Raw genomic sequence first — 19,840 nt, forward strand, 5'->3', positions numbered from 1 at the left:
ACAATTGTATTACCTGTGGAAAGCAAATACCTCAAAGATTTTCATTCGTACTGCATTCCTTGCCTAGGCCCAGACCACGACGTCCCTTGCTGTCGGTTTTGTGCCTTGTACAACCCCTGAACTATTCGTCGTCTGTCTATATTTGCAGCAAATTATTTTGGTCCTCAGTTTAACTATCCAGAAATGGCTTTGGTACGCCATCCAACTACCGATATTCTGAAAAAACATAAGGATAAAGACAGAGACAGACCGCATAGGTCCAAAACTGCCGACAATGCTTCCGTTAAGCTAGTTGCCAGTCCGCCGGTACTCAGTGAGGTGCTTTCGCAGCCCCTGATACCTGCTACTTCAGATTCCCAGGCCTCTACCGAGACCCATTCGGAGTCCGGTATGCCGCGAGATGCTTCTTAGACTATGGAACCTGCGATGTCTCTACCTTGGATGGGTCCAGAGCCGCTGTGCAGGCACCGGATTCTGAGGGTGTCTTCAGCCCTACAGACTTGCACTTTAAACCGATGCCATCTTCTATATCCAGGCTTAAAACTCGACCCACGCCTAGAAAATTGATGTCCAAACCGCATGCTCAGGCCCATATGCCTAAAAAAAATGCTTAAAATGGCTGAAGACCTTATTACCTTAATTAGGGGAAGCCAGCCTTCCCCCTCTGAGACCTAGAACTGATTCCTTCTGATTCTTCTGATCAGGAATCTGATATTTCTGTTTCTTCTGATTACCAGGATTTGCCCCTTTCTAACTATGAGGATTCTGATGCAGAGGCTTCCCCTCCAGAAGATTTCTCTTTTGGTGAAATCTTGCATACTCTTAGGGAGAATTTCCATTGGGAAAGCCAGGATTACTCTGACTCCAAAAAGAGGCTTAGGGAATTCCTACTCCTTCCTCAACATAAACCTTTAGCTATCCCTTCTGTTCTGGACATTGTAGATGATGCTTTCTTAGAATCTAGCATTTCCTCAGACACTTTACCTGCAGCTCCCAGAAAACCTGACTGGTATTACAGTACCTGACTCTCTCAAGTTCCTCTTCAAGAATCCTACTGTGGATCCAGAGACCATTTCCCAAGGACCAAAGGGCATTAAGGCTACTGCTGCCAAAAACCCTACCCCTTCTGATAGAGATTCTAGAGCCTTGGACAGATGGGGTAAGAAGGTATATACTTCTGTTACTTTGGCCATTAGGGCTTTAAATTGCCAGTTTCATATGTTAAAGTATCAGCAGCATATTATGGGGCTGCTTAAACAGAAAATGATGTTGATTCCTGACTGTGCTGAACACAACGAATTACAGGATTTGATGCATTCTGCGGAACAAGTTGGTAAACATACTTTGCAATGTGATTTTGACTCTCTAGAAGCATCTTGCAGGACTGCTGTCACTGGGTCTGTACTTAGAAGGCATGCATTGCTTAAGGAGCAAAACTTGCCAGATCATGTTAAAGCTAAATTACTGGATGCTCCCTTAAACCAAGACCGCCTGTTTAGCAAAGCTAAATCTATGCAAACTGTTAAAGATTTCCTGCAAGTACAGCCTCCCAGATTTAGTAGGCATTGGCCTTCAAAGAATTGTTCCTTTCCAGCCTCTTCCAGGCTTTCTCAGTCCAAACCCAAGAACAGCAGACCATCTAGGTTACAGTCTCAGACTGCGCACAGGCCTAAGCAGTGGGGGGCTCCCACTTCCAAAGCAGGGAGTAGTAAGACCCCCCCCCATGGAAAAATGGCATAATGACTTTACCTTAACCCTTCCAAGTCCTACTCAATTACCTGCTCCCTTAGGAGGAAAGCTCACCCTGCATGCAAAAAACTGGGAACTCGTTACCCAGGACAAATGGGTTTTGAATATAGTTTCCTAAGGATACAGATTCCACTTCCACACCCTACCAACCCCAAATGGTTGGCCAGATCTATCCCCAAATCAGTGGGCAGAGGCTCAACAGCAGGTTCTCTCTCTTCTAAGTATCAGGGCTATTCACCCTGTTCCAGCAGTAGAAAGGGGGACAAGGTTTTTATTCAAGACTTTTCCTAGTACCCAGAAAAGACAGCTTCTGGCGTCCTATCCTGGACCTCTCTATTACACTTTTTTGGTAATCCCAAAATTCAAGATGCTAACACTTCAACATCTGCTTCCTATGATAGGCAAAGATGCTTGGTTGGCAACCTTAGACTTAAAAAAAGCTTACCTGCACATTCAATAAGGGAATCTTGTAAGCAATACCTAAGCTTCAGGGCAGGCTCCATGCACTATCAGTTCTCTGCACTTCTCTTTGGCTTATCTACTGCGCCAAGGGTATTCACAAAGTGTCTAGCTCCAGCCATTGCATTTTGCAGGCAGAGAAATATTCAAATATACCCATACTTGGACAATTGTCTGATTCAGGCAGAAAGCCAGGAATTGCTATTAAAGCATCTGGCGTTCGTAAAGAAACTGCTAAACTCACTGGGGTATACCATAAATGAAAAGGAGTCTCACCTAGTACCCTGCCAACAAATTGTATTCCTGGGAGCAAGCTTGAGCACAACTTTCCAGATGGTTTTCCTCACTCCAGAGAAACAAGTTTATTTAACAACCTACTTCAAACAACTGGCCACAAAGATCCAGCTATCTGCAAGGAAAATTCTACATGCCCCGGGGTTCTTCTACTAATTCCATATGCAAGACTGCATATGAGGAAATTGCAGTGGTATCTAAAAAGCCTATGGTGTCAACTTTCTCAGGACCTGGAATCAATGATTCCTATCATTCCTTGTATAAAGACAGAGTTCCTTAGGTGGGCAGAGGCCTGCTACCACAGCAAAGGGCTCCCTTTCACTCTACCCCCCAAACCCTGACAGACGCATCAGACTGTGCATGGGGGGCTCACTTGGCAGGGCAGTGCATTCAGGGCAAATGGAACCCGAGACAGATGCACCTGCATAGTAACTAAAAAGAAATGTTAGCTGTACAGAATTCCTGGACAGCCTTCAAGGATCACATTCTTCCAAGACGATTATTGGTAAAGAGACAAACACAAATAGAAACTCCAAAAACCAGCATGGCAAACGTAGTTAGAAGTAATTCCTTTATTTACTGAAGTGCTTTTCGTCCGATTAAATACACGAACTTCATCAGATAAAGTAAAAAAATGAGCTGCTACTTTTTAAGTAAGCAGAGAAATGTCAGCGGATGCATTTCTCTGCTTATTTAAAAAGTAACAGCTCATTTTTTACTTTATCTGATGAAGTTTGTGTATTTTTATCGGACGAAAAGCGCTTCAGTAAATAAAGGAATTACTTCTTACTACGTTTGCCACGCTGGTTTTTGGTTTTTGACAGTTATTGGTAAAGACAGACAACACCACAGTTATGTGGTACATAAACAAGCAGGGGGGAACCCACTCATACCCTCTCTGCAGACTAGCCATGGCTGTGTGGAACACCGCCTTGAGCTACCAAGTGCACCTACAAGCTCAAGTCCTGCCAGGCAAGCTAAATTCACTGGCAGATGACCTAAGCAGAAATCTCATGGACCCACACGAATGGAAACTGGAACCAAAAATATTCAACCTTTTGAACAAATAGGGGACCCCAGAGATGGACCTGTTTGCCTCCCCTCAAAACTACCAATTGGACAAATTCTGCACAAGGTCTTCCCACAGTCGGGCTTGGAAAGTGGATGCCCTGTCATTTACCTGGGAAAGCCTCACAGTTTATGCCTTTCTCCCTCTGCCTCTCCTCTCGAAGGTTTTGCTAAAGATCAAACGGAACAAACCAAGGACTATACTGATTGCACCGGACTGGCCACGCCAGCACTGGTACCCCCCCTTGCACAGTATGACACTGCTGGTACCATGTCACCTGCGTCAGACCCCTTCCCTGCTGTCCCAGCAGGCGGGCCAGATTCTGCACCCTCAGCTTCAAACCCTGAACCTTGCAGCCTGGCTAATTCCTTGAGCTCTCCAATAGCATCCCACAGTAAGCATGTGCTAGATGTCATTCTGGAGGCAAGGAGGCCTAGTACTAGACAATCCTATGCTGAAAAGTGGAAAAGATACTTTTCCTGGTGCCAGACTCAGGGGATGGGCACAGTAGTGCCCAGCTTACCTCATATTCTTCAGTACTTAACAGAAATGCTCCACAAGGGTCTATCCTTCTTGTCTATTAAAATTCATGCCTCTGCCATTTCAGCACATTATAATTCTGAACCACCCCTCTTCTTTCACCCCCCTGCTAAAGCAATTCCTCAGAGGGGCCAAAAATTTAAGACCCCCCAGGAGAGCCCTTACTCCAGCCTGGGACCTTAACTTTGTATTGGAAAAGCTCACTCTCCCTCCTTTTGAGCCAGCTGCAACTGCAGAGTTGAAATTCCTTTCTTGGAAAACAGCCTTCCTTCTAACAATCACTTCAGCAAAAAGAGTGTCTGAATTACAGGCTTTCATGGCAGTGGAGCCCTTCATTATCTTCCATGCATACAGGGTTTCCCTCAGGACCAATCCTTATTCTATGCCCAAGGCGGTGTCTAGTGTGGCCCTTAATCAGTCCATTAATTTGCCTACCTTTTCCCAAATCCACAAAACAAAGGAGAACGAATACTGCACTCTTTGGACGTGCACAGACAACTTAGATTTTATTTGGATAGGACTAAGCGCCTCAGAAAATCTGAACAGCTGCTAGTTGGCAAGGGCAGAGGGGAAGGCCATTTCAAATCAAACCATTTCTAATTGGATAGCCCATTGCATTCATTTCTGCTATAAGCACCATGGAAAACCTACCCCACAGGGGATAAGATCACATTCCACCAGGGCTGCATCTATCATCTACCTCTACAGCCTTTCTCAGAGGTGTCCCCACCAGGGACATCCTAGAAGCTGCTACCTGGAGCTCTGTACATACCTTCACCAAGCATTAGCACATGCCTATTTTTTCTAAATCCAGAGCTGGTTTTGCCACTGCAGTCTTGCTCTCTAACTTCCTCCTCCCTTCCTTAACTTTGGGAATCAACCCAAATGTGATGACTGCAACAGTGAAACACGAAAGAACATAGTACAGTTGTGTACATTTACAATAAATGTAGATGCTCTAGTGTATTCACTGTTGCAGTCCTGGTTACCCTCCCTCCAGCCCCATGACTTTTCTTGGCTCTAACTTTCCTTCTTGTTTGGTGTATTTAAGCTTTCTGGTGTATTTGCTTTTTGTTGAAGGGGTACCATAACATGTAATTGCTTCCCATTGTGGGGGCACCTGACATCTGGGGCAAGAATAACTGATGTAATGGCGTCGGCTGCATGTTTTATAGCCCTGACGACCTGACGTCATGGAAGAAGAGACAGCATCCTATGCAGGAATCCAAGACTCTGGTATTCAGGCCGGCTGAGGGCTACCTGCAAGCAGATAACCCAATATGATGACTGCAACAGTGAATACACTCGAACATCTAACTGTACTTTCTCAGTTATCCACTTTGCAGCTATCACCTGATCGTGAGTTATAGCAGAAGCCGCAGTATTCCATAAACAATTGTTTTAAAAGTGGGTGAATACAATATTTATCTTTAAAGAATGGGGAAACTGTACATTTGGATTGGAGAATGAATATTCTCCTGCAGGGTGTTGCTGTAAATGCAATGACCACTGAAAAACAATTCCACCTCTTCATGGCAGCATATTAAGCTGCCGTGAAACTGGGATAGTTACAAATCAAACAGACATCATTTTTTTAAATTTGCTCTGTAGCAAGTGGAAAATTAAAGCCTGTGTGTGCACATTTGCATGTGTGCTTGCATGCGAGTGAGTGAGACAAACAGACAAGCGACAACGCTGACTGCAACTGGCAGTCTATTGGCACGGATTTATTAAAAAATTGAGTTGAGTAACTCTTAATTTTGTTTGTTATTAGTAATGTCTGTCATTATTTAACTACTAAACAAATCAATCAGCTGCAAAACCACTAACTGTACAAAAAAGAAAGGAAAAATATGATTGTGCTTCTGAATTTGTGTTTGTGTGGCTAGACATTAAATACCTGCATGTCTTATATTTTTTATGTAAAATACTTCCTCCAGCAAAAATACATATACTAAAACAAGTGTGATTCATTAAGTGAAGGAACTATTTTACATCAGAAATATATTAAAAAAATACAAAACAGTTTTACAGGTAGCCCATTCTTTAAGTGCATTAATGCCCTCCAGGGTGTGTTATCGTAGAAATAGCTCCCTGTCATGGGTGTAGAGGCCCCACCGCCTACAGCATCGAGCCTCAGAGGCCCACTGTCTCAAACATCGGGGCTCAGAACACCATTGGGCGTCCATTATTTCCACAGTAGCACACACCCTGTTGGGCATTATTTCTTATGGAAACAAATGATCGCTTAATATACTGACAACATATTGTATGCTAATTTCTAGTGTATGTGGCATATTTTGACTCTGATAGACAATATCTTAATATCCTGCATGTTATTTAGAGATACCTACACATGGACAAGGTTAGTTATAAAAAATTGAGGCTGGTAGTATTAGTAATTTTAGAATTTCTGTGACATGCAGACAAAACAGATACAAATGCAAGTAAAACTAAGTGTCTAATGGGAAATTAATGTATCTACCATTATCTTTGATGCATTAATATTCAAAGGTGCTGGCAAGGTAGGCTTTTTTAATCTTAATATGCTTGGTTGAGGAAACTGTATTAAAACAGTACTTACTAGCGGAAAACACAGAGCTTGGACAATTTAGCTTAAGGGCTTCATCATTGTGATCTCTCAGCAGTAATTACAAGATTTGACAAATGTTTATGTAGGGATGGCAGTAATTCCTATGCAGGAGTTTAAAGGTCAAGCTGAATAGGAGGTCTAAGACTTGGGCACTACCAGTGACAGACAGTTAATCTTTTTCATTTTTTTGTGTGAGTATGAGAAATACACACACACACACACAGTTTTATATAGTATGGAAAATCATACTGTGTTTTTTTTTTAACAGACTTCAAAGTTATTGCAAAAGGATGCTGAGCAGGAATCAGGAATGCGACTGGAGATTCAGAACATGAAGCAAGAGCTTTCAAGTATCAGTATGATGGATGAATTTGCCAGATATGCAAGACTAGAAAGAAAAATTAATAAAATGACGGACAGACTCAAAACTCATGGTACTTTTATTTTTATTCTTAATTTTATTCATATCGCAAATTATTGACAGGCAGTAGATTAAAATGTTTTCAAACAGAACTACTGCCTTATTAGTCTACTGTCAAAATTAAGAGAGAGGTTATGTCTTAAGGTTCTATATTAGAATATCGAAGTTTCAGAACTTTGAATGTTCTAATAGCGACCCCTATTCAGCGAAAGCTGAAAACATCAAACATACAGAACAGCGAATTTTTAAAAATTCGCTGTTCCAAAACACATGCACACAAGATAAACACACCAAACAAACATCCACACACATACACCTAACCCTACACTAAACTATACACACACCAGTAACTGTCCACTTACCTTAACTCAAACCCTAAGGTCCGTCACTATCGCACACTCACCTCACCCGCGCCCTAACACTAACTCACCTACCCCGCCCTAACTCTCACGTCTACACAATCGCACACTTACCTGACCTGCACCCTAACTCATCTAACCCGCCCTAACCCTCACGTCCACACAATCGCACACATATCTAACCCGCACCCTAACCCTAACTAACCTAACCCGCACTCAATCGCACACTTACCTGAACCCGACCCGTAACTTTCCACCACAGCGCTGAAAATACCAAAACAACAGAAACAGACAACCAAATTCTTTCCCTAGGAAAGAAATTGGTTTTCTGTTGCTTCGATATTTTCAGCTTTCGCTGAACAGGGGTCGATATTAGATCATTCGAACTTCTGAAACTTCGATGTTCTAATATAGACCCCGCCTTAAGAAACTGAATCTTAATGATATCTTTAACAAGCTGCAGGAATTTTAATGCTGCTAGCTGATCATGCATAACTTTGTAATCTTTTGAATCACTTCAGCATAAACCTTATGACAGATCACCAGAAATGTACACTTAGCAGCTGATTGTGTGATGCTTCACATTTGTCTTGCTGATCTTCTCTGCTTTCATGTTACTATCATTTCATTTATTAAACATATTTTGTTTATATTCCTGCCAGCTCTTTATGAATTGTGGCTGTGTGGTACCATTTCTGACACATGACATAAAAGTTTATAGGTAGGAGAGTGCCAATATGCAAGACAGGATCATGTAGATCATGTAGAAGTTAACAGAAAAGTCTACCATGGGGAATTGGGCTGTCAAACTGTTACTGATGGCCATGTACAGCTTCGTGGATTTGTAAGTCTAAGTTCCATAGTATTTTATTGCCATTTTATTACATCTTGTAGATTGAACTTTTTTGTGTACAAGCATGATTTTCTTCTTCAGCAGGGCTAGATCCAGCTCAGGCTGACCGCGAAGCAGCTGTGTAGGTTCCCATTAACACACACACACACACACACACACACACACACACACACACCTGCCCTGACCATAAGTCCAACATTGATCTGTATTCTGCAGCTTTGTTACAGCCACATCAGCGAGTTTCAAGTAAAGTAGAGGGGCACTCTGGAGCAATAGTGCAAGCTGTCATGGGGAGAATGAGTGGTGTGACTTCATGGAGTACTACTGCAAGTTGTCATGGTGAGAATGGGTATGGGAAATGACTTATTTTCTGTACTACAGATAGTGGAAACATTAATTTAAAGGAGTAGAGCAATCTGGTAAGTAAACCCCAAACAGGAAATAAGGTGAATGAGCAAACAAGTGTGTGTGTGTGTGTGTGTGTGTGTGTATGTTGCTATGTTCCATAACAGACCTACTTATAATGTATTAACTGGCGCAGTCGGACATTAATGGCCATTCAGAAAATGACCACAATGCTTTCTTGTCAAGCAGTATTTAGAGACAACACTATGATGCTTTGTGTCAAGCACTCTTTAAGATCACACAGTAGACCTTTTCAGTAGCACAAACAGTATTTGGTTAAGTGTTGTGTTCAGAGTTGCAGAATAAGTAATTGGAAGTAGAAAGAGCCATGCCCTGTACCCTTGACTCCCAGCTCATTAAGATTGCAGAGCCTTAATTCTCTGCACGGACTGCCAGACCTCTGGTAACGTCTCCATTTTCTAAGGCACTGAGTATTACAGTCCGTCAGTAATGCCATTCATTAGAGTTTTATATTTCTTATTGTTTAGAAGAGCATGTACATGCAACACCTGTTTTCCTGTTTACTTTTTAAGTAAATTAGAGCTGTGTGGCACTTAAGGCTCTGAGCTGTTAATGAACTGTTTTCTATAGACAAAAGTGCACAATTTTAATCATTATTCCTTTATTTGGTTACTGTGTAACCCTGAGCAAATCACTTAACCAGACAGTCCTTGTTCACCCTTGAAAAAGAACAATTTGTACACTGGGTATATCTGGTTAAAAATTGGTAAAATAAAATATTTAAAAATTATTCTGTCATTATTTTTGGTTTGCCATCTTGAGCAAAGAAGATGAAAGGTGATGTTCATCGTGTTTCACTGTTGTAGTCATCACTGTAGGGCTCTTCCTGCCGGCAGGCAGTCCTTGGTCGGCCAGAATCCCAAAGTCTGGGTCTGGCGTCGGCTGTTCAGTCATGCTCCCTGACGTCAGAGCGCCAGGAGTACAAAGCTGCCAGCCGACGCCATGTTCTCCAGTCTTTCTTGCTGTGCGGTGAAAGCAGTTCGCAAGTGCCAGTCGGCTGACTCCTGATATTTTTTCGTGTTTCAGTCCGAAGACTTACTTCTTCTCAAAGCTAAGTACCCCGTTGAGGAAACTTTTTTCTTGCTCCAGTCCAATGTCAGAAAAAGTTAATAACTGCATTTCTTGTGAGAAGCAAATACCTCATAAGGATTTCCATTTTTACTGTATTCCTTGTTTAGGCCCTGACCACGACGTAGCTAGTTGTCGGTTTTGTGCTAGATTTAACCAACGTACGATTAAGCAGAGGTACGATTTTGCTTTTCACTACTTTGGTAGGCGATTTAATTATAAAATGTCGTTGGACATCCTTCTGACTACCGGAGTTCACAAATGACGCAAGGATAAGGACAGGCCTCCGAGGTCCAAATCAGATGACGTTACACAACCAGAGCCAGCTTCAGGTTCGGCTGTCGTCAGTGAGGCACTTTCGCAGCCTCTGTCGTCGGCCATTTCAGAACCGATAGCCGAAATGGACTCCCACGAGGAGCCAACTAGGCCTTTGAGCACTCCAGCTGCAGGACCTTCGGACAATGCTCCCTCGGATGGGTCCGGAGCCGCTGTGCAGGTACCGGCTCCCGAAGGGGTTTTCAGGCCCTACACAGCTTCTGATAAAGGCAAAACCCAGGACAAAGACAAAGACTCCTTCTAAATCTAAGACACTAGATCAGGCCTCATCTGATCCGGGACCCAAATCACAAAAACAGTTACTTAAAATGGCGGAGGACTTGCTAACCATGATTAGGGGTTCACATCCCCCTCCAGACGAAAGGCCAAGGCAAGAGTTGGATTATGAATCTTCTGATCAGGCATCAATTTCTTCAGTGTCTTCCTCTGAACAGGAATATTCTTTCCCTCCTTATGAGGATTCTGATGCTGAGGAATCTATTCCATCAGCTTCTCCCCCTGAGGATTTTTCTTTTGGGGAAACTTTACATGACATGAGGGAACATTTTCACTGGGAGGGACAGGAGTACTCGGAATCTAAGAGAAGGCTCAGGGATTTCCTTCTTTTTCCCCAACATAGACCCCTGGCTATTCCTCCTATTTTGGATATTGTGGATGATGCTTTTTTTGAGGCTAATTTAACTCCTGACTCCTTTCCTCCAGCTCCTGCTAAGCCCGACAGATATTACAGGGTCCCTGACTCCCACCAGTTCCTTTACAAAAATCCTACTGCTGATCCAGAAACCATTTCTCAGGGTCCTAAGAGGGTTAAGGCTGCCTCTGCTAAAAATCCTATTCAGACAGATAAGGATTCCAGAGCTTTGGAGAGATGGGGCAAAAAAGTGTATACTTCTGCTACTTTATCGATTAGGGCTTTAAATTGCCAATTTCATATGCTAAAATATCAGCAATTTCTACGGTCTGTTATGAAACAAAAGTTAGGTACCATTTCTGCATGTGCAGATAATAAGGAATTACATGATTTGATGCATGCTACTGAACAAGTGGGGAAGCATAGTTTACACTGTGGTTTTGATGCCTTGGAGGCTTCTTGCAGGGCGGCTGCCTCTGGCACAGTCATTAGAAGACATGCTTGGTTAAAGGAACAAAACTTACCTGATCAAGTGAAAGCAGTTACTGGATGCTTCTGTTCAGCATAATGTTTTGTTTGGGCCTAAGGCTGAAGAGGTGATAAAGAAAATGGAGGATAAGGCAAAATCCATGCAAATGGTTAAGGATTTCTTACAAGTTCAGCCCCCTAGATTTAGCAGAAATTGGCCAACAAAAAATTGGTCTTATCCAACTCGGACAGGTCTCAGAGGGGTAGATATAGGCGCACCAGAGGGAGGCCTCAAGCACAGACCTAGACAATGGAGTGCTTCCACCTCCAGGGGTGGAGGCGACAGACCTCAATCATTTAGAAAACAGGCTCAATGACTCCCCCTGCATGGCTCCAGGAACTTCTCTCCTGGATGCCCCTCTAGGAGGAAAACTCTCTCTCTTTCAACAAAATTGGACTTACATAACCCAAGACAAGTGGGTTCTGGATGTAGTTTCAAGAGGTTACAAATTCCATTTTCATAACTTGCCAAGACCAAACGGATGGCCAGACCTACCAAAACACCAATGGTCTGAGGCATTGCACCAGGTGAGATCCCTCATGGCTATGAGGGCCATATAACTGGTTCCACAATCAGAGATGGGACAGGGCTTTTACTCAAGGCTCTTTCTAGTTCCCAGAAAGCAAAACTCATGGAGACCCATCCTGGATCTGTCAGTCTTAAATACTTTCCTGGAGATACCAAAGTTCAAAATGCTTACTCTGCAGCAGCTCCTGCCAATGTTGAGCAAAAATGCATGGATGGTGACATTGGATTTAAAGGAGGCTTACCTTCACATCCCCATCAGACAGGAGTGCAGAAAATACCTCCGGTTCAAGGCCGGCTCGAAACATTACCAATTCTCTGCGCTGCCCTTTGGCTTGTCTACTGCGCCCAGGGTCTTCACCAAGTGCCTGGCACCAGTAGTAGCTTATTGCAGGCTCAAGGGTATTCAAATTTACCCTTATCTGGATGACTGCCTTATTCAAGCAGACAGCAAGGATGTTTTACTCCAGCACCTGCTATTTGTTCAAAATCTTCTCAAGTACCTGGGATTCACTGTAAACATAAACAAGTAAAATTTGACCCCCACACAACAGATAACTTTTCTGGGTGCTCTTTTAAACACAACAACCCAGATGGCATTCCTGACATCTGAAAAACAACTACAGCTGGCTTCCACTTTCAAAACCTTGGCTTCTATAACTCAGCTAACTGCAAGGAAATTCCTGCAGGCTTTGGGTTACATGGCCTCCTGCATCCTTCTCATACCAAATGCAAGACTACATATGAGAAAAATACAATGGTACCTAAAAAGTGTATGGTCCCAGCATTGCCACAGTCTATATACACAGATTGCTGTCTTGCCTTGCCTACAAAAGGAATTTTATTGGTGGTCCATGGCATGTCTTCACAACAAAGGCAAAGCCTTCAGTCTACCTCCAGCCAGCCAAGTGTTAACCACGGATGCCTCAGATTACGCATGGGGAGCCCACTTGCAGGGAAAGGGTCTGCAAGGTTTTTGGACAGAGGATCAGAAGCACCTACATATCGATTTAAAAGAGATGTTAGCTGTTCAGAATGCCCTCTTGGCTTACAGGGATCTTCTACAACCAGGACAGCTACTGATATGAACAGACAACACCACAGTTATGTGATACATAAACAAGCAGGGGGACTCACATTCCTACCCCCTTTGCAGACTAGCCATGACTCTATGGAACACAGCACTAGCTTGCAAAGTGGATCTACAAGCTCGGTTCCTGCCAGGGAAACAAAATACTTTGGCAGACAGCCTGAGCAGGAACTTGTCAGACCCACACGAGTGGATGCTAGACACCCACATATTCAAGACGATTACAGAAGCCTGGGGCTGCCCGGACATAGATCTATTTGCATCCCCCCTCAACCACCAGTTACAGATTTTTTGCACAAGGACTTTTCACAAGCTAGCATGGAAAGTGGATGCACTATCATTCAGTTGGAAAAACCTCAAGGGGTATGCCTTTCCACCACTACCTCTTCTACCACGGGTGTTATTAAAGATCAATCAGGACAAGCCCAAGATGATGATTCTACTGGCCCCAAATTGGCCTCGTCAATTCTGGTACTCTACACTGAAGAATCTATCTCAGGAACCACCTTGGATTTTGCCTCAGATTCCCAATCTATTGTCCCAACACCAGGGCCAGATTCTGCACTCTCATGTCAAAACTCTCAGCCTGGCAAATTCAGGATCTATGATTAATCCTCCCCTTCCCAAAAAGGTCATGGATGTTATCTTAGAAGCCAGACGGCCTAGCACTAGAAAATCATATGCAGGCAAATGGAAGACATTTTGCACCTGGATGCATGTTCAGGATTCGGATCCTCTCATTCCTAATATCCCTCTGATTTTGCTTTACCTAACAGACATGCTTCATAAGGGTTTATCCTTCTCCTCCATAAAAATTCATGCCTCAGCTATCTCTGCACATTACAATACAGATCCTCCACTCTTTTCACATCCACTTCTGAAACAATATCTACGAGGAACAAAGAATTTAAGGCCCCCTAGGACACCACCCATTCCTGCCTGGGACCTCAACTATGTTCTGGAAAAACTCACTCTGCCTCCTTTTGAGCCTGCTGCCACAACTGATATTAAGTATTTATCATGGAAGACAGCTATCCTACTGGCTTTGACTTCAGCCAGGAGAGTCTCGGAGTTACAAGCACTCATGGCTGTGGAACCTTACCTTATTTTTCACCAAGATAGGGTGTCTTTAAGGACTAATCCTACTTTCATGCCTAAAGTGGTTTCCAAAGTGGCTTTAAATCAAACTATTCACCTGCCAACTTTTTTCACTAATCCACAAAATAAGGGGGAAAGGATCTTGCATTCCTTGGATGTACACAGACAACTTTGTTTTTACCTGGACAGAACCAAGGATATCAGGAAAACAGAGCAACTGTTTGTTTCTTATGCAACAAACTTCCAAGGCAAAGCCATTTCAAAACAGACCATTTCTAAATGGATTGTGCATGGAATCAGGTTTTGTTACTCTCATCATGGAAAGCAAATCCCAGGAAAAATTAGGACTCACACTACCAGAGCTGCTGCTACTTCAGCTGCCTTTCTCAGGGGAGTACCTACCAAAGATATTTTGGAAGCTGCATCTTGGAGTTCAGTGCATACTTTTTCTAAGCACTATAATCTCCCTCTTTACTCTAAGTCTAGGGCAGGCTTTGCTTCTGCAGTCTTGCAGGGCCTTCTAGCCTCTCCTTCTTCTCTATAACCACCACCCCTTGTCTCAGCTTTGGGATTCAACCCTACAGTGATGACTGCAACAGTGAAACACGATGAGCATAGTACAGTTGTGTACACTTACATAAATGTAGATGCTTGAGTGTCTTCACTGTTGCAGTCTGGGTTACCCTCCCTCCTGTTCCCTCTTATATTTTCACTAGTGTGCTTACCTACTTCACCTTTCTTCTGAGGTGTATTTGCTACAGGCTATGGGGTGTGTGGTATGTTATTTTTTGTTTTTTACTATTGGCCTTAATTTTTAGGCACCTGACATCTGGGGCAAGAAAAACTGGATAACATGGCGTCGGCTGGCAGCTTTGTACTCCTGGCGCTCTGATGTCAGGAAGCATGACTGAACAGCCGACGCTGGACCCAGACTTTGGGATTCTGGCCGACCGAGGACTGTCTGCTGGCAGGAAGAACCCTACAGTGATGACTGCAACAGTAAAGACACTCTAACATCTACATTTATGGTAAGTGTACACAACTGTACTTTTTTGTTAGTTCCTTGTAAAATCAGTGGTTATCTGGCAGGTTGTTAGTTCCTTGTAAAATCGGTGTTTATCTGGCAGGTTGCTTTGGACTGCAGTCTCTAAATTACGTGCATGCAAGTTTCAGACTTTGTATCCTACGAAAAGTACTTTCTAATGAAAATCTTGCTATTCTAGAAACTTTCTAAGTATGTAACAGGAACATTTAAAATCTGTTCCGTTTTTTTTTTTTTGGCATCTTGTCTATAATTCCAGATCTAGGAAATTGAGAGGGCAGAAGAGCTGAAATGATTTGCACTGTATGGCTTTGATAGTGGTGAGATGTGGTATATTGTTGAGCCGTTATTTATTGGATGGCGCAGTGGTGCAGCGGTAACATTGTCGCCTCACAACAAGAGGTTCTCCGGTTCGATTCTTGGCTGGGGTGCCTTCTGTGTGGAGTCTGCATGTCCTCCCTGTGTTCATGTGGGTTTCCTCCGGGTGCTCCAATTTCCTCCCACGTTATAAAGACGTGTCTGGAGCGTTTCTCCCCGGGCCGCTGCTGAAAATTGGCTCTTTCCAAGTCGGACTTTCCCGGTTAAAAAATATAAAATAAATAAATAAAATTATGTATTTATTCACTCACTTGATTTCAAGCAGGTATGAGATGTGTAGTCATACAAGCGACTTTTGACTGTAATTGATGGTCATGAGTTTGTGTTTGTTTGTGGTCACATGCCCATGTGTGGAGGGCATAGTTCTCACTGTCGTCTTACTTTTCTTCCTCATATTTGTGGTCTGTTTCTTGAAAAGTTTGAGTGGTGTGTACTGCAGCACTAAATGACAAGCATATGAGTTTCAGACTTCATACCCATTAGAAAATACTTTCTAATGAAGTAATGAGGGCTAATATTTGAAGTCTTTTCTTGACTTTGTGAGTTTGTTTCTGATTCTTGAACTGAAAGGTTGGGAGGGCATAGAAGTGCAATGGGTTGTAGTATATGGTTCTCACAGAATGGAGCTGAAAGTCACTTCCAGAAAAATGTGCTCATTTATTTGATCGTAAGTAAATGTTGGAGGTATACACAGTCATACAAGGGGCTGTAATCACATCAGTGTGCACATGTGTGTAAATACTTGGTTCTTGCATCCCAGAGTAATTATGGTGTACAGGAAGGATTTGGCAGGAGTGTCCTCATATGAGACATGTTCTTTGGGTATGATCCTTGGTTTGAAATGTTCAAAACTTTGTTTTGTTGACAGTTATGTTTATCTGGCTGTGAATAAACTGGACAGCATGAAGTCTACAAGTTTACTGCTAATATTTTAACTAGGAATACATCTTTAATGTGACTTCTTTTTTATCCACACAGGTATGAAATGCATTGTTAAGATGCAGCAGTTTGTCTGGTACTTGAAGCAGATGAGTAAAGATATGATCTGTTAATGAGCTGCTTCCTGTAGTGCAGGGATTGATTCCTTTAGTTTTCTTTTGTCTGCTGTGCAACTCTGACCAAATCACTTCACCAGAAAGTGCACCAGGGGGACTCTTGCATCTGGTGGTTTGTCCTAGGCTGTTACGAAATTGTCTTTTGAATTCCTGCACCTTTCAGATAGCTGCTAAATAGTCCTTCACTATATGCTGTTTGACTATGAATTCCAGTATGTCTCTTGTAGTTTAATGGAACATCCACAGAGGTTCCTCACTAAAAGAATACAGGGCTTAATTAAAATGTCCTATGCAGACTGCCTCAAGATTGTATCGCTGTATTCTGTCTCCTACAGGCTTTTGAGGGGAGATCTATGCCTGACATACAGGGCATTGTCAGACCCCACTCTGACCTCCTGCATATCCGCAAAACAAACAGCACCAGAATTACCCATTCTAAGAACTTGAACCTTGTTTGTGATATAAATAGGACTTGCTGGAGAAGACAGGTATGTGTCCTAGAGATTGCCCCGTGTCTGGAACAGGCTCCTCATCCATGTGAAGCAGAGTTCCTCCCTAACCCAATTCAAGTGCAACTTGGGCAATTAAATGGGGAACAGGAAATTCATCCCTGGTTTGGCATCTGTGTCTGTAATGGATCCAGGCAGTATGCAAATGGTTCATCTCCCAGGTCCTAGCTTATAAATGTTTCATCTCCCAAGCCCCCACTTACACTTATCAAGGGTATCAGAACTTGTCAGAGATTTGGGATGCATGGCTAGGCTTAAAAAGGCCCTTGTGGTTGTTAGTCTAGTAAACACCTGTGGGGTGCACAAGACCCAGGATAAAAAAGTGCCCAATCCTGGTGGGCACACTGGTGCAAGGACTGGAAGAAAATAACATTTGTAGAATCCTGAAGACATCTAAATATTCCCACAATGGGGCTAGGCCAGGCTCAGGGAGGATGCTTCCCCCCCCCACCATTGTAGAAACTAGTAGTAGTCCACAAAAGTCACAAAAAGATGATTTCTTTTTTTAGCCTCAGTAGTCCACTCTGTGTATTGTTACTATTATGGAAGAAGCCCAAAATTTCCAGACAGAAGACATACAAAAAGATTAAAAATTAGAAGAAAGAAAAGTACTTGCACAAGAAAACTGTCAAAAGCTTCAAATGCAAATTTCTGTTCATTAATGCAACAGTTTTATGAAAAACATTATATAGACCAAGAAACATTGGGCTGTTTGGAAAAAGAAGTGACTAAGGAAGTGCGAAAATATAAAGAACAAAATATAGAGATTTTTGAAAGGTATAAAAAAGAAGTATAGACATGGGAAAGAAAGAGAGATCTGATATGGTGCAATATTTATGCAAAGGAGAAAGCCAAACTAGTCAGTACAAAAAAAGGAGCCCCAAAGATATTCGAAGAGAAATATAGGCAAAGGCATCCAGATATGGACATTTTTACAATACAAAAAATAAGATCATAAAGAGGGAACATAGAACAGAAAATTAGTAAAGTAGAAGTTAAAGATTAGTAAAGTAGAAGTTAAAAAATAGAAGCTGAAGTTGTGGAATACCTGTGAAGTGACGGATTTAGTGTAGAAAGTCTAACACAGGTTATATCACAGCATGATTGAACGAGTTCCCCAAATAAGGAGAAACAGAAGGAGCAGGAGACATCTGAAGAAATATGGACATGGGAAAGAAAAATATTTATGCAAAGGAGAAAGCAAAATGAATCAATAAAAAAGGGCAGCACCAAAGGTATTTGAAGAGAAATACAGGCAAAGGTATCCAATTGTGGAAAATTTTGCAATACTAAAAATAAGAAAAAGAGGAAAAATAGAAAAGGGAATTAGTAATGGAGAAGTTAAAGAAATAAAAACTGACGTTATGCATTACCTTTGAAGTGCATGATTTATTGTAGAAATTGTAGCCATGATAACACCACAGCAGGATTGAGCAATGGATCCCCAAAATAAGGAAAAAACAGTGGAGTGGAAAACATCTAATTAGTTGCCATATGAAGATACTTTGGAGACTTCCATTAGAAAACAGTGTAAAAGTTCCAAGGGAAGGAACAGGAAACTCTGGCGCAGTCAATGTTGTGGAGTGATGGGTCAGTGAGTTCCTATATGAAGGAGCAACAGATGACACAGCATGAAACTGAAGAGAATGTGGCACATGAAGATGATCTGGAACTTTTTGTAGAATGCCCGCAGGAAATGGAGAACAAAAAATGTGCCCTCAGTTTAGAAGAAAATGATGAAATAGAAGAGTTGCTTGATTTAATAGAGATGGAAAGACACATTAAGATTAGTGAAAAAAAATTAGATTACAGAAAGTCAATAAAACCCAAAAAGTTAGAAGTTTGATAAAACAAATAATAGGCCTTTTCACAAAAAATCATGCAATATAACAGAAGTAAATAGGCTATATTACTGTGCAGCTAAATTAATACCAATCTTACCACAAAAAAACACAGGGCAGTAAGGGAAAGGAAATAGAAAAATTAAATGGCATCATGGAAGTATTGAACAAAGAGTATAGAAGAGGGAATAGATCAAGATAGATGTGATAAAAGCAATGTGCAGTATCCGAACAGATCAGGATCTTCCTGCATTATTGCAAATAAACTAAGAATATTAGGACAGGCAAAAAAAACTAGACATTATGCAGATAATTTTATAAAGGAAAAGTACAAAATAAGCAATTTATTGATGACCCAAGAGTTTTATAGAGAATTGGGAAACAAAGCAAAAGGAACTGAAACACCAGCAAAAAAAAAAAAAAAAAAAAAAACAAGAAATAGATACATTTTGGAGAAATATCTATGAAGATCCTGTGGAACATAATAAATATGCTGAACAGACAGAAGAAGTAAAAGAAAACTTAAGAAGTTCAAATGTGCAGTTTGAAATGGGATAAAGTAACGACCAGAAAAATTGAAACAAAGTCAAGAAAAGCTCCTAATTGGAAAACCCCAGGTGCAGATGCAGTACCTAATCTCTGGCTAAAAGTATTAGCATCTTTACATGAAGATCTAGCCATGAGTAAGAACTATTTATATGCGCACCTCGAACAGACACCAACCTGGTTAACAACAGGAAAAACAATACTCCTGCAAACCTGCAAGCTGTCCTGAAAACAATAGACCAATAACTTGCCTTCCAGTGGCATATAAACTATACAATGGAATTGATGCTGACAGTTTTATACTCTTTTTAGAAGAAAACTCAATAATGGCATTAGAGCAAAAGGGTAACAAAAAAGTCATATGTTAAAGTTATAATGGAGAACTGTAAAAAGGGGAAGAATCTAAATATGGCATAAATAGACTCCTAA

At 41.9% G+C, this 19,840-nt stretch overlaps 1 protein-coding gene across 6 annotated transcripts in view; it reads left to right on the plus strand.

Moving 5' to 3' along the window:
- Positions 1 to 19,840, plus strand: part of LOC122801829 (guided entry of tail-anchored proteins factor 1-like) — a 763,064-nt gene that overhangs the window by 336,548 nt on the left and 406,676 nt on the right. For all 6 annotated transcript variants that reach the window (XM_044071467.1, XM_044071464.1, XM_044071462.1 and 3 more), the window contains one exon: positions 6,973 to 7,138. In XM_044071467.1, the coding sequence (XP_043927402.1) occupies positions 7,015 to 7,138 (124 nt within the window). In that variant the 5' untranslated portion in view covers positions 6,973 to 7,014. The remainder of the gene's footprint in view (positions 1 to 6,972; positions 7,139 to 19,840) is intronic.

The sequence above is a fragment of the Protopterus annectens genome, chromosome 5.part0, assembly GCF_019279795.1.
Source record: "Protopterus annectens isolate FY-2018-M chromosome 5.part0, PAN1.0, whole genome shotgun sequence".
In the NCBI taxonomy this organism is placed as follows: Eukaryota; Metazoa; Chordata; order Ceratodontiformes; family Protopteridae; genus Protopterus; species Protopterus annectens.